General features: G+C 36.1%; 2 protein-coding genes across 2 annotated transcripts in view; one reads left to right on the forward strand and one right to left on the reverse strand.

The window, feature by feature from the left end:
* Positions 1-5,013, forward strand: part of LOC107555197 (UDP-glucose:glycoprotein glucosyltransferase 2-like) — a 19,738-nt gene extending 14,725 nt beyond the window's left edge. The window contains exons 24-29 of the mRNA XM_016237917.1: positions 295-477; positions 1,459-1,619; positions 1,781-1,895; positions 1,981-2,097; positions 4,647-4,817; positions 4,907-5,013. Coding sequence (XP_016093403.1) covers positions 295-477; positions 1,459-1,619; positions 1,781-1,895; positions 1,981-2,097; positions 4,647-4,817; positions 4,907-4,933 — 774 coding nt within the window. The 3' untranslated portion in view covers positions 4,934-5,013. The remainder of the gene's footprint in view (positions 1-294; positions 478-1,458; positions 1,620-1,780; positions 1,896-1,980; positions 2,098-4,646; positions 4,818-4,906) is intronic.
* Positions 5,014-5,772: 759 nt separating this feature from the next.
* Positions 5,773-12,246, reverse strand: dnajc3a (DnaJ (Hsp40) homolog, subfamily C, member 3a). Its single transcript, XM_016237936.1, has 12 exons — positions 12,062-12,246; positions 11,038-11,148; positions 10,752-10,876; positions 10,580-10,654; positions 9,879-10,031; positions 8,978-9,159; positions 8,125-8,244; positions 7,282-7,387; positions 7,057-7,177; positions 6,752-6,884; positions 6,497-6,645; positions 5,773-6,405 (listed from the first exon to the last, which is right to left on the reverse strand). Exons 1-12 carry the CDS (start codon positions 12,141-12,143, stop codon positions 6,245-6,247), a joined length of 1,518 nt encoding a protein of 505 aa, XP_016093422.1. The 5' UTR covers positions 12,144-12,246; the 3' UTR covers positions 5,773-6,244.
* Positions 12,247-13,436: the final 1,190 nt, after the last annotated feature.

Consider the following 13,436-nt stretch of genomic DNA (forward strand, 5'->3'; position numbering starts at 1 on the left):
CGGCGTTATTCAAATCTTCCCACATCGTGACGTAGGTATGTGGGGGCGTGTTAGAACGAGCCGTTTTACATAGGGGTGGCTGACCCTTAACTTTTATAAAGAATATCTCTTTGGATTTGAGACTTTAGTCTTTGCAACTTTACAGATCTTCTTTATGCACCAAGAGTTTGTAACACTCCAAAGAGAAAGGAAAAATTTAAATCGCATCATATGACCCCTTTAATAGATATATTGTGCTGGATATAGCATGTGTTGTCCTCTGTAGTTTATCCCTTTCTGCTTGTGTGTGTACAGGACACCATCTCTCACATGGCGAAGGCTTATGGTTTCCAGTATGAGCTGGTCCAGTATAAGTGGCCCCGCTGGCTTCACCAGCAGACAGAAAAGCAACGTATCATCTGGGGTTATAAGATCCTTTTCCTGGATGTGCTTTTCCCCCTGGCTGTGGACAAGATCATCTTTGTAGACGCTGATCAGGTGACCTTATGCATGAGAAAAACAGTGGTTCTGAATTAAAAAACAAGCATATTTGTACATTTAGCAACAAACATGATCTCAATCCAGGTTAAATTCAGTGAGTGGCATCTCAGAAGTAATTACAGCTTTTTGCATTTTTTTTATATCCTATTTCATGGATGAAAATTCAAATGAAAATTCTGTAATTATTTACTCATCCTCATGTTGTTCCAAACGCATAAGACTTTGATTCCTCTTCATTACAGTGAGGTTTGGTTTTGCATGTCAAGCCATTACATTTGAGCTTCTTTTTACCATATGTGATGTGTGTTGATGTTGATCCGTTTATATGTGAATGAAAGCCTAAATTGAATTTGTTCATATACAAGACATGATTGTGTCCCTTCGGAACCATTCACAAATGGATTGCTTTTCCAGTGTATTTATGAACTTTTTGAAGCGTCAAAGTTTTGGGGGAATGGACTTTCAGTTTAATTAAAAACAGCTTCAATTGTGTTTTTAAGATGAACGGCAGTCTGAAGGGTTTCACGCAGCACGAGGGAGAGTAAATTACACAATTTTCATTTTTGGGTGAATCTCAATTCTTGGCGGTCTGAACACAAAATGATTCAAGAAAAGGATAATAAAAACCATGGCTGATATTACTTCCAGTTTATCCATACTACATGAAGGGCATGCAGAGCTTGTTGCATTGTGGGAAACAGTACTCTGTACAGTGTTCTCTGTTGTATGCTGCACATTTTAGCAGATTTAGATGTAGATATAAAAAAATAGTGTGTTTATGTTTTTGCATGTTGATATGCATCCATTTCCAACCTGTGAATCTGATTTAACAATACATTTCTTACAGTTTGCCATTTTTTTATTAATAGCAGCCAAGAGAATTCACAGGCACTTCTCCAACAATTCATCCTGTTAGCACATTAGCAAATAGTGATACCTTCTAGTTGCAAAACATAACCCAGCACACTTTATATTTAGATTGTCAGGGCAGATTTGAAGGAGCTGAGAGATCTGGCTCTAGAGGGCGCCCCCTATGGGTACACACCATTCTGCGACAGCCGAAGAGAGATGGAAGGCTACCGTTTTTGGAAGACTGGCTACTGGGCTTCTCATCTTGGACACAGGAAATACCACATCAGGTTAGACCACAACAAATCATAATAACGTATGTTTAAATCACAGAATGTCAATTTTGTCTTGATAGATTATAGATTTGCTGTAACATTTTAAAAATTTTTGAGAGGATTCTGTTGTTATATGATATGTGTAATATTTAATAAATGTTGCCCTTTTTCTCCAGTGCATTATATGTGGTGGACTTAAAAAAATTCCGGAAGATCGCAGCTGGAGACCGCCTCAGAGGGCAGTACCAAGCCTTAAGCCAAGATCCCAACAGTCTGTCTAACCTGGACCAGGTATGTGCTTGACATCACACATGTTAACCATTAGAGAAGACTTTAATGTAATTTGAATGTTCTCTGTGGGGTTTGATGCTAACAGGATCTTCCCAACAACATGATCCATCAAGTAGCCATCAAGTCCTTACCTCAGGAGTGGCTGTGGTGTGAGACCTGGTGTGATGACAATTCCAAAACTACAGCCAAGACCATAGATCTGGTTAGTATGCATTCACACCACACTATCTTTCAACTACCAAAACACTACAGCTTAGCAGGAATGGGAGACCCATTGGGAAGATGCCAGTAAATGGCATTAGCAAACCTGAACTATTATATATATATATATATATATATATATATATAAGGGCTGCACGATTATGACAAAAATCATAATTGTCGATTATGCTCTTGAAATTGTAATTGTGGTTATTAATTACGATTATCACAATTTACATTGAATGATGTTTATACCATTGTTTTATGCAACTGCATGCCGTATTTTTATATGAAAATAAACAAGCTGAAAACACTCTAACTGTAAAACTTTTAGTGCTTTTCTATAGAATTAAGCCTCAAATGTCAAATATACATCGGATTGGTTTCTTCTTTAAATTATAAAAAAGTAAAAATATGAATGATATTATAATGTTATACTAAAACTAAAATTAAAATAATGGGAAAATCCCTTAAGATAACATGTAGAAAGGGAAAAAAAACATCTTACGCACGCAGAATAACATAAGTGGACTTTGAACGATTAATTGCCGCTTTGAACGATCATGTAATTGTGGCATCCATAATTGTAATCGCGATTAGAAATTAGATTAATTGTGCAGCCCTAATATATATATATATATATTACAGCATTCATTAGTCTTTGTTAATATACGTTAATAAAAATATTAATATTGTTAATTGCTTGTTATATAACTTTTTATAAGATATAACTTTTTATCTAAAACAATGTAATGGTAAATATTGAAATTAACATAACTGACATATACTAAGATTATTAAATGCTGTAGAAGTTTTATAGCTGATAATTCATGTTAACTGATACAGTTAATATAGTTAACTAATGTTACCAAACATAAGACCTTATTGTACAGTGTTACAGATAAACATTAGAGTTTAGATATTTTATATCCCCTAGCATAACCCCACATATTGTATTTGGCACTGATTATAATTTCAGCAATAACTATCAATTTGGTTTGTTTCATTTGAAAAAAAGAGCACCTTGAAGACGATATTTTAAGTGATATCAGGTTGAAATGCCTGTAGTCTGATCATACCCAGATTTCTTCATTCCCACTATGACTAACGCACATACAGAGAGCGACAAAAATAGTAGACTCATTTACACCCACTTCCTCTCTGCCGGCTGCTCCTGGGAGGTGGAGAGGGAAACGGCAGTGAGGGAAATGGGTGTGAGGGCTGCAGCTCAGGCTGAACTCAGGTCTGATGCAGGTTTAGAAGAGTGCTGACCTCCGCATTACATCCAGCACACTCTCACCTCATTAATGTATACCAAGTTTAGTTGTGAAAGTCTTACTCCAGTGCTGTGTGGGGTTATTTTTACTCAAACACACTATAGGGAAGCAATTGTCATTTTTTTGTTCATTTTATTCTTTTATTTTCATGCCAACGTGCTTGCAGTCACCCCATAATATCATTGCTTTACCGTTCCATAATAATGAATCGTTTTCTCCTCTATATGGTGCTCATTCGTTTTGCTGTTTAAAAATGTTTAATTACTAATTTAATTAAAGTTAAATCCCTTTTTGTTTAATATATATATATATATATATTAATCAGATGACTAGAAAATACTTTATGGAAACTTTAATGCAATCATGTTCATTGCATAAAGACTCAGTTCTTAAATTCAGTCATACAGTTGATCTAGTGTATTTAGACATTGTTTGTCATTAGCACAGTTGCTGCTACTTTTCTGTGCACACGAACACATTTTTATATAAATCTGATGATTCAACAGAAAAGCTATTGGGTCTTGAACTTTAAGCCTCATGTTTCTTACAATATGATGTGTTGTGTGAATGTTAATTTATTCTTAATCTACACTGCCGTTCAAAAGTTTGAGGTTGGTGGTAAGACTTTTTGTTTGTAAATGTTAAATACAGGAAAAACAGTAATATTGAAATTTTACAATTTAAAAAAAAATATTTTCTACACTGAAAAGATCTAAGACTTTTTCTATGTACACAAAAGGCCCATTTCTCTCAAATATTGTTCACAAATCTGTCTAAATCTTCTTAGTTCTTAGCTTTGAGTTCAGCTCATGAAAAATGGGGGCAAAAACAATAGTGTTGCGTTTATAATTTTGTTCAGTGTATTTTAATCTTTATATGTTTATTTTGATGCTTAAGAACCATTATTTATTATCAATGTTAAAAACATTGAAATTGCTGGTTCTCAACTGGTGTGTCCAAACTAGTAACCAGTTTGAGCTCAGTTGTGGTATGCTTTTTGTTTTGCTGTCTATTCTCTGATATGATGTAACTTTTCTGAACTTTCTGTGCCAGCGGCACAATCAAAGTGCTGTTATGTTGTAAAAATGTATTTTGTGACTCAGAAGTCATGAAAGTGTGGATATCAAGCTCTATTATAGATGAACAGCATTGGCAGTTTTCACTTTAAGTGCTCAAGAAATTAAATAAGGCCACTCTAAGCACTGATGGAAAAGGTTGAAGGAAGTGTTTTGCCACCACAATTGACTGTTTTCTTTGTGTTGATGTATTGCAGTGCAATAACCCAAAGACCAAAGAGCCCAAGTTAAGTGCAGCGGTGAGGATTGTTCCAGAATGGTCCAAGTATGACAATGAGATAAAGCAGTTTCTCAAACGGGTGAAGGAGCAGAAGGAGAAAATTACTGAGGGTAGATCATCATCATCATCATCATCATCACCGCAGCACGTAGGTAAGACTTAGTCATCACTAAAATTACTTTTTTTCTAGTAAGCGTTGTGTATAAAGCACAGTTCATAAACATCATCTGTATTTTAACAGGCACTCGACGTGATGAACTTTAGCTCTTGAGTGCTCATGTTTGCACCTACAGTATCTTCCTGTGAATCTTGAACTCAACCATACAGAGATGTTTTCCACAACAGGAACACTGAGGAAATACAAGGAAACATTTTAAAGGACTTCATGACATTTTTATGTACAGTATATGAATTTGAATGAAGGTTTAGTTTGAATGCTCTCAGACTTCAAGATGTAAACTGTATAAATGACATAGCTTTTTATAAATAATTTACAAAAAGATTTCAAACAATTGCAGCGTTATCTGATATGTTTGGCCAGTTTATGAAATTACAGTGGCACTGGTGTATATTTATAAGGGACATACATATCAATATTGTGTACATTCCTTCAGATAAGATTATAGATATTTATACTGTTTCACAGTTCACTCCACATGGCCTTTTTTGTAACAGTTTCAGTAAGTATTCTGTCATCATATTTTAACAGTCAGTGTTTGCAAATGAAAGGTTTATGTGATTGCAAATTGTTGATTTAAAACAAAGGTCTCACTAATAAATTCACTTTTAAATTACCATTGAAAGTCTGAACACTACCAAGTAGCGCTCTCCAAGATATACAGTATATTTCCAGAATAAACCATACAACTGTAAACTACTGTGGTGTGGTGTGGGTGGGGGGGGGATCAAATTCCCATATTCATTGCTGTCAAAGTCAGCTCTGCAGATCCATTCTCTAAAACTGTCTCTGTATCCCAATTATTGAGACGGATCCTTTACATTCCCTGTTTTATTTATATTACATCATTGACTCTGTACACATTTGTTTCTATGCCTTGATGTTCAAAGATGTGGATTTTCTCAGGAATAAAGTGATTTTTATTCTGAAAGGGGATACAAGTTTTTTATAATACATTGGGTTATTAAATTCATTCATTTTAATGTTAAAAGCATTTGATTGCACAAATTTGTTTAATCAAACATCGCTATGCTCTTCAGTCATAGTAAAAACAGACCAAAAAGTCATGTTAATTTAAATAAGCATTCATATCTCTTTATTTCCTTATTTACAGCATAGTTTGATTCACAGAAAAATAGCATTGTTTTCTATGTACATATTATTCTTGGGAATGAAAAGGTCAGCGCTCACAGACTTTGCTTGATTATTAACCTTACGCTCTGGATTGGAAGATCCCTGAAAGTATAGCTGCTTTGAAGAATGGCCGTTAGCAAACGGGATCACTTGATAGCGTGAGATCGGTGTTTGAAGGCAAGCCGTGCCTGTGGGCGGGTTCAGAAGGTGCCAGTTCCTATAGGCTGACTCCAGCACATACACTAGGTCTATTCGGCCGAGCCTTAGTTGAAATTGAATTTGAAATTAAAAGGTCCAGAACCGAAAGGATTGAATCCCTGGAAGTTTTCCCAGCCACCATGGAAGTGGTGGTGGTGATGCCCCCCACCCTGCTGACTCTCTGGATCCATGGGGTCCTCACCCTGATCAAACTTACTCCTCATCTCTGCAGAGAAACAGAAGAACTGGACTAATTACCACAGAACATTAACCGAGCAACAACAGAGTGAAGCTACAAATGTGGCACTAAAATATACCTGGATCGGTGAGAACTTCTTTGGCTTGAGCGATGTCTATGAACTTCTTCTCTGCCTTTTTCTTTTCTTCTGCATCCTGGAAATTGTCTGGATGCCACTGCTGCGCCAGCTTTCTGTATGCTTTCAGGATCTCTTTCTTTTGGGCGGTTCTGCAAGCATAGCAGTTTAATAAGAGTGTTTACTTACTTTAAAATAAGTATTAGGCCTCTGCATTGATTAACAGATGACACAGAGTTGTTGTGTGTATTATCTAACCTCTTTACACCCAGGATCTTATAGTAATCTCTCTTCTGGGACTGTTTGAGGAGCCGCTGTGCTCTTTCCAGACCCTCCTTGATCTGCCGGTCGTTCTCACTATGTTCTTTAGCACTCTCAAAGTCCTTAATGGCTGCAAAAAGAACACAATTCGGTCACTTGACCTCATCATTTTAAGAGCAATCTTGAGGAAAAAGTAGCCAATTTCCTATGTATAAAACATCACCCAGTTATTAATAAAATATAAAAACTGTTACAATGGTTCAATTTATTTATTTTTAAAGTGTCCATATATCCAGATCTACCCTCTTCATACTGGTCATCCTGGAGGTAGGCCTCTGCTCGGTCTTTTAAAGCATTCACATTCTGAGGGTCTGCTTTCAGAACTTCACTGCACACTGAGATGGCTTTGGCAGTTTGTTGGTCCTGAGGAATAAGATCAAAACATAATCACTCACATCAGTTACGCGCAGATGCAGTGTATGCTTTGGTAGATAGCGACACCTTGTGGTCAAGGAGCTCAGTCTCACCTTTGACAAACAGTGGCACATGCGTTCTTTGGCGTTAAGAATGAATTGAGGAACATTTGGTTCAGTCTTCATAACAGACTCATATTTACTAACTGCATCGCTGTACCTGGGGATTTAGTAAAACAATCATTTAGTTTCTTTAGCTTGTCAATGAGTGTGCATTCACTTTAATGGGTTTCAATCAAATGTATCATAAGTGGCAGTAAAGAATATTCTATTTCAAATAAAAACTGTTCTTTTAAACTGCATTTTTTTTATTCATTGAAGAATCTTGGAAAAGAATTCTTAAGTACAAATTCTGAATAATTGTGTGACACTGAAGACTGAAATGGCTGCTGTAAATTCATCTTTGCCATCACAGGAATAAATTACAATTTAAAATATTAAAATAGAATATAGTTATTTTAAAGTGTAAAAATATTTAATAATATTACTGTTTTTACTGTATTTTTAATTAAATAAATGCAGCCTTGAGCATAAAAGACTCATTTCAAAATTTTTAAAAGTTTAATAAATTACAGACCTCAAACTTTTGAATGATAGTGTGTATGTACTATTTCTTTAGTTAATTAAATTCAAATGAATTAATAAATTAATGAAAATGTATTTTATATATTTAGGGTATCCTGGAATCCCTGTGACCCTGCATAGGACAAGTTTGAAAAATGGATGGATGTGTTATATTATATGGAATTTAAAACAATAAAAAAAAATAAACATTCCTAAAAAAATAACATCGGTAAAAATAAGAAAAATAATCTCTCTCACAATATTATTATTAATGTTATATTCTTTAAAATGTTTTTTTTTTTTTTTACAAAATATAGCAACATTGGGACATACATTTGCTGCTGGATCAGTTCCTCAGCAGCTTGTATCTGTTTGTTGAGCTTCTTAACTTGCTTGTAGTGGCTGAAGCACTGCTTATGATCCGGATCCAGTTTCAGACACTCCCTCACCTCACTGCAAAAAAAACACACACACACACACACACACTATTAAGCATGGGTCCAGCTGCTAAACGTTTATTACAAATTCAAAATAACCAGACTGAAAACTGGATGCCACTCACTTTGGACATGCAGCATAGTGTGGCACTTACTTGTACATTTATCTTTGCATATATTGCATTTCATTTCACATACTATTATTAAAACATAGTAGGCAATATAGGTTAAGGTCTATATTCTGCAATACGCTAGTAGGCTTAAAATGCTTTTGTAGCATACATGAACTCCAAACTCCCAGAACTAAAGCATTAATAACTACATGTTGTCTTACTTGAGGGACATCTCATGGTCTCCCAGGTTGTAATAGATGGTGCTTGTAGTGGCTGAAGCACTGCTTATGATCCGGGTCCAGTTTCAGACACTCCCTCACCTCACTGCAAAAAAAACACGCACACACACACTATTAAGCATGGGTCCAGCTGCTAAACGTTTATTACAAATTCAAAATAACCAGACTGAAAACTGGATACCACTCACTTTGGACATGCAGCATAGTGTGGCACTTACTTGTACATTTATCTTTGCATATATTGCATTTCATTTCACATACTATTATTAAAACATAGTAGGCAATATAGGTTAAGGTCTATATTCTGCAATACGCTAGTAGGCTTAAAATGCTTTTGTAGCATACATGAACTCCAAACTCCCAGAACTAAAGCATTAATAACTACATGTTGTCTTACTTGAGGGACATCTCATGGTCTCCCAGGTTGTAATAGATGGTGCTGAGCTTGTAGAAAGCCTGAGTGTTGTCACTTTTTAGTTTTGAAGCAGCCTTGAGGTCACTGATGGCTTTGCCCATTTCACCCAACTGAACGAAACACTCTGCCCGCATCTCTCTGGAGTCCGCATCCCAAAGACACGTCTGAAAAGATGACAAGCAAATAAAAAGGACTTGGCAAATCTTGTTTTTTTAATAATATTCATAATAATAATACCTTGCTATTGGCAGTTAATATGATATTTGTTCTGTTTACAGTTCCTCCAAAGCAAACATGATGACATTACTGAACAAAGAGTGCCCTTATTGAGCACAGGACAAAAGCACCTGGATCACCTACAGGAAACAGGAACCTCTTGAAGGACCATTTAAACTTTTGAGTTACTAAAGTAGGGACATAAATTAAGGTCACTGTTATTTTAGTATCATTGGTATACTATTATAGATATCTTAATATTTCTAATTAGATTCTATGTTCTATTTTTTTTATTGTTATTTACGGAATATAGCCGTTTTGGGACACACTTCTTCGGATCAGTTTTTCAGCAGTCTGGTGAGCTTTCTAAGTTTGTTACATTAATAGTCATTGATATACTATTATAGCTTCTGTTAATATTTCAAACAAGATTGTATTTTTTATATTTTCCGTTTTCACTTTCATTTTAATTGAAGTTTTAGTAATTTTGTTGTTTTTTTTATTTTTAGTAGCTTTTGATGTTTTTTTTAAATATGCATATATAGTTTTTCTTACTTTTTATTTATTTACGTAAGTTTACGTTTTTCAAAAAACAAAGATACGTTGTTTTCTTGGCTATAGTTCTAGGTTTAGTTAATGATAATAAGCCTGATCCAGGTTAACTCACATCAATGATAATGTCAAGGTGTGATACAGCAGAGCCGTAGTCTCTGCGGGTGAAATCGCTCTGTGCCTGGCCCACCAGTCTCTGAATTTCATCAGATTTCTTCAGCTGGCTCTGTGCCTCCTGCTCTTCCCTGCTGCTTGGGTTTGATTTGAGCTAAAATGCAAAAAAAATGTGTCACTTAAGAAAATGAACAGAAAGCAAGTGCCAAAACAGCAGAACAGTTCAATTGTGCAGGTTAAACGAAGCCTTTGGGGTAATGACAGGAAATATACCCCACTGACTCACCCAACTAAGAATACTCTGGAGAAGGATGAGGGCACTTCAGAGAGACTTAATTAAATATTGTTTCCTCATAGGTATTACAATTGAAATGTTCATGTGATATAGAATGTACTGTCATTTTCTTCAGAAGATTTATGTGGACATGATAACTAGGTGTGCACTGATCAGAAAATACCATTCAGTTGCCAATACCAACAGCCTGTATTTTAGCATTATGTTCAACCGATACTAAAATATTTATTTTTAAAAGAACCACTTTTAATATTAAACCATATGCTACAGAAAAATGGACTATACAGTAAAATTACAGAAATCAATTCACAATCGGGTGTTATTATAACCGACCAGTTAAGGATGGCAGGTAATGATCAACCGGTGTCCAATTGGTGCATCCCTAATGCTAATCAAATGCCACGCACCACTTTTTTGAAATCCCTTTCTGCTTCATCAAGTTTGCCGTGTTTCAGCAGTAGGTTTCCTCTCTGAAGTCTCGCCTGTGGATTAAGACGAAACACTGGTTACACAGGTTTTGGTAAATCATGTAAAAATGTTGTACATATTTTAAAGTGTGAAATGATTCTGAGAACCCACCGATGTGAAGTCCGGTTTAAGTTCGATGACTTTGCTCAGGTCTGGTAATGCAGATTTTGACTTTCCCATGGCAAGGTACACAGTTGCTCTCCTATAGTACGCCATGTAATTTTTGGCATCACCATCTGACAATTAAAAAAATAATAATATTTAAATTAAATTAATTTATTAATAATAAAAAAAAGAGTATATGTGTGTATGGACATCGAAACTGCACTGTGTGGAAAAGAATGCATTACACACAAGATTTCATTTAAGTTCTCATGTAAAAAGATCCAGTACTCACCAACAGCAGCATGGAAGTGAGAGAGAGCATCTGCCAGCTGTCCAGCAGCCAGAAGCTTCTTCCCCATCTCCAGATGATTCTCAACACCACCATCCTTCCCTCCATTAACCCCTGCAATACACGTGAAAGGCAAATACGTTTTAATCTAGATGAGCCACATAGCACAATAAGGTACACATGCAATACCTGAATCACGTGTTCAGTAGTAGCAGTATAGCACACTGGAGTAGTGCACATTAGTGTACAGTGAGTATATGGCAATAGCATAGTATGCCTCAAACGTGTCCACTAGCGTCGAGCAGAGTACAACAGTTACAACAGGTACAACATTTTAGTGAAGTGAAACCGTGACAGACAACATGCATTGTTGCAATGGAATCACCGTATTCCTTTAGAGCAGTACAACAGAAAAATGCTATAGACAAAATAACAAAACAAAAACTAAATAAAAAAATAAAAAACTTTGCTTGACAGGTAACTGGATCCTCAGCAGCGTGTTTCTGGACTATTATAACAGTTCTCCATATGAAGTTCATGGAGTAGTGCACATTAGTGTACAGTGAGTATATGGCAATAGCATAGTATGCCTCAAACGTGTCCACTAGCGTCGAGCAGAGTACAACAGAGTCAGGAAGACTAGATTAGTACACATTTTAGTGAAGTGAAACCGTGACAGACAACATGCATTGTTGCAATGGAATCACCGTATTCCTTTAGAGCAGTACAACAGAAAAATGCTATAGACAAAATAACAAAACAAAAACTAAATAAAAAAATAAAAAACTTTGCTTGACAGGTAACTGGATCCTCAGCAGCGTGTTTCTGGACTATTATAACAGTTCTCCATATGAAGTTCATGAGTAACGTGTAGACATCTAAACAGCTGGGATTTTTCATCTCTCACTGACTTTCTTTGAGTTCATTTATAAAAACAAAGTCACTTTCTCTAAATAACTGCCATGAAGATGAACACATACAAAACTGGTTAAAAATCATTTCTTAAACGATAGAACTGACCACTTACCTTCGTATCGAAGATCGATCAAAACTAGTAAAAAAGGAACGTAGTTTAGTAGTTTGTGCGCCACTGGGCTTATGGCAACCATGTTTACTTTTCTTTCCTCCGTCAAATCACTGAATTAACGTATAAAGTTCCTACAGACACACTGGACATTCGCATAGCTGTCGGGCCAGCGGACATCATGCCCACTGGTCGTGGGGCACTCTGATTGGCTGATATTTCTCTAAACCCCGCCCATCGCGCCCTGTTAAACGAAGGCTAGCCACGGCATCATTATTTTGGTTCTGTTTGCGCATGCGCGGCAGTGAGCGTGCATACTGGTGGATGGGGGAGTTAAGACATGTGACATCTATACGAAATGTATATGTATTATGTAGAACTGTATTTTTCGACTTTGTCAGAGGATTTTTTTGCCGTCTGTAACTGGCTACATTTACGCACGTCTTCTCAGCATGATTCTTGAGATAAACTGTGGCAGAAAAGGGCTACATTTCTCTTCTACATATTTTCTACCGTCCAGCCAGCTGTGGCAGTGCTTCCAAGCCTGAGGAACTCATGTGATGTTGCATGTGTCATTTAAGCATGTATTTTGTCTGGGCTCTGTATTTCCGAAATAATGAGACACTTTTTAAAAAGTTTTTTTAGAGAAAATCAGGAAGAATCAGTTTTCTCAAAGAGAAATCAAATACAAAGAGGCAAGCACACTATGTATGCAGCAAAAGAATACAGCATTGCTGAAGTGATAACTGGTCAAATGCATCATTTATTTATCTGTGTAACCGAAATGTAATGGCATCGTTTCATCAGTCGCAAGTGGTCACTTAACCGGCTATTCAGTTGAATTTATTACATTTACATTTAGTCATTTAGCAGACACTTTTATCCAAAGTGATTTACAAATAAGGACAACAAGCAATCAAACCAAAAAAGAGAGCAATATTATGTAAGTGCTGTGAGAAGTCCTGGTTAGTCTAACAAAGTAACAAGTTTTTTTTATTATAAAGTTAGAGGGTCAATTTATTTTTATAATAAATAAAAAGAAAAGAAGTAAATAGCATCAAAAAAAGAATAGAAAACATTAGTGTTAGAGGGTTATTTTTAATAAATAAATAAAAACCGACAAATGAGAAACCGCATGGCAGGCATCGATTTAAAAGTAGGGCTGTTGCAAGGAATAGCCGTTAGGTGGCAGTGTCGCTATCCTTGTCAAGTACTGCTCAATGCAGAGCCAAATGACCTCCAGCTCCCCCTCTCTGGATGTCTAGCTCCACCTCTGTGTGAACTAATGGGTGGAGTTATGTTTAGCGATAGGGTAAGGGGTAGGGTTAGGGAGTAGTTGGGTGTCTAGCTCCACCCATTACAAACAGCTCCTCCCATT

This window comes from Sinocyclocheilus grahami, unplaced genomic scaffold (assembly GCF_001515645.1).
Source record: "Sinocyclocheilus grahami isolate Dianchi unplaced genomic scaffold, SAMN03320097.WGS_v1.1 scaffold527.1, whole genome shotgun sequence".
In the NCBI taxonomy this organism is placed as follows: Eukaryota; Metazoa; Chordata; class Actinopteri; order Cypriniformes; family Cyprinidae; genus Sinocyclocheilus; species Sinocyclocheilus grahami.

Coding starts and splice junctions, on each gene's coding strand:
- dnajc3a (XM_016237936.1), bottom strand. CDS start 12,143: ATGGTTGCCATAAGCCCAGTGGCGCACAAACTACTAAACTACGTTCCT. Junction 10,877..11,037: donor TCACTTCCATGCTGCTGTTG/GTGAGTACTGGA, acceptor TTTAATTGTCAG/ATGGTGATGCCAAAAATTAC. Junction 6,646..6,751: donor AAGATCCTGGGTGTAAAGAG/GTTAGATAATAC, acceptor CTATGCTTGCAG/AACCGCCCAAAAGAAAGAGA.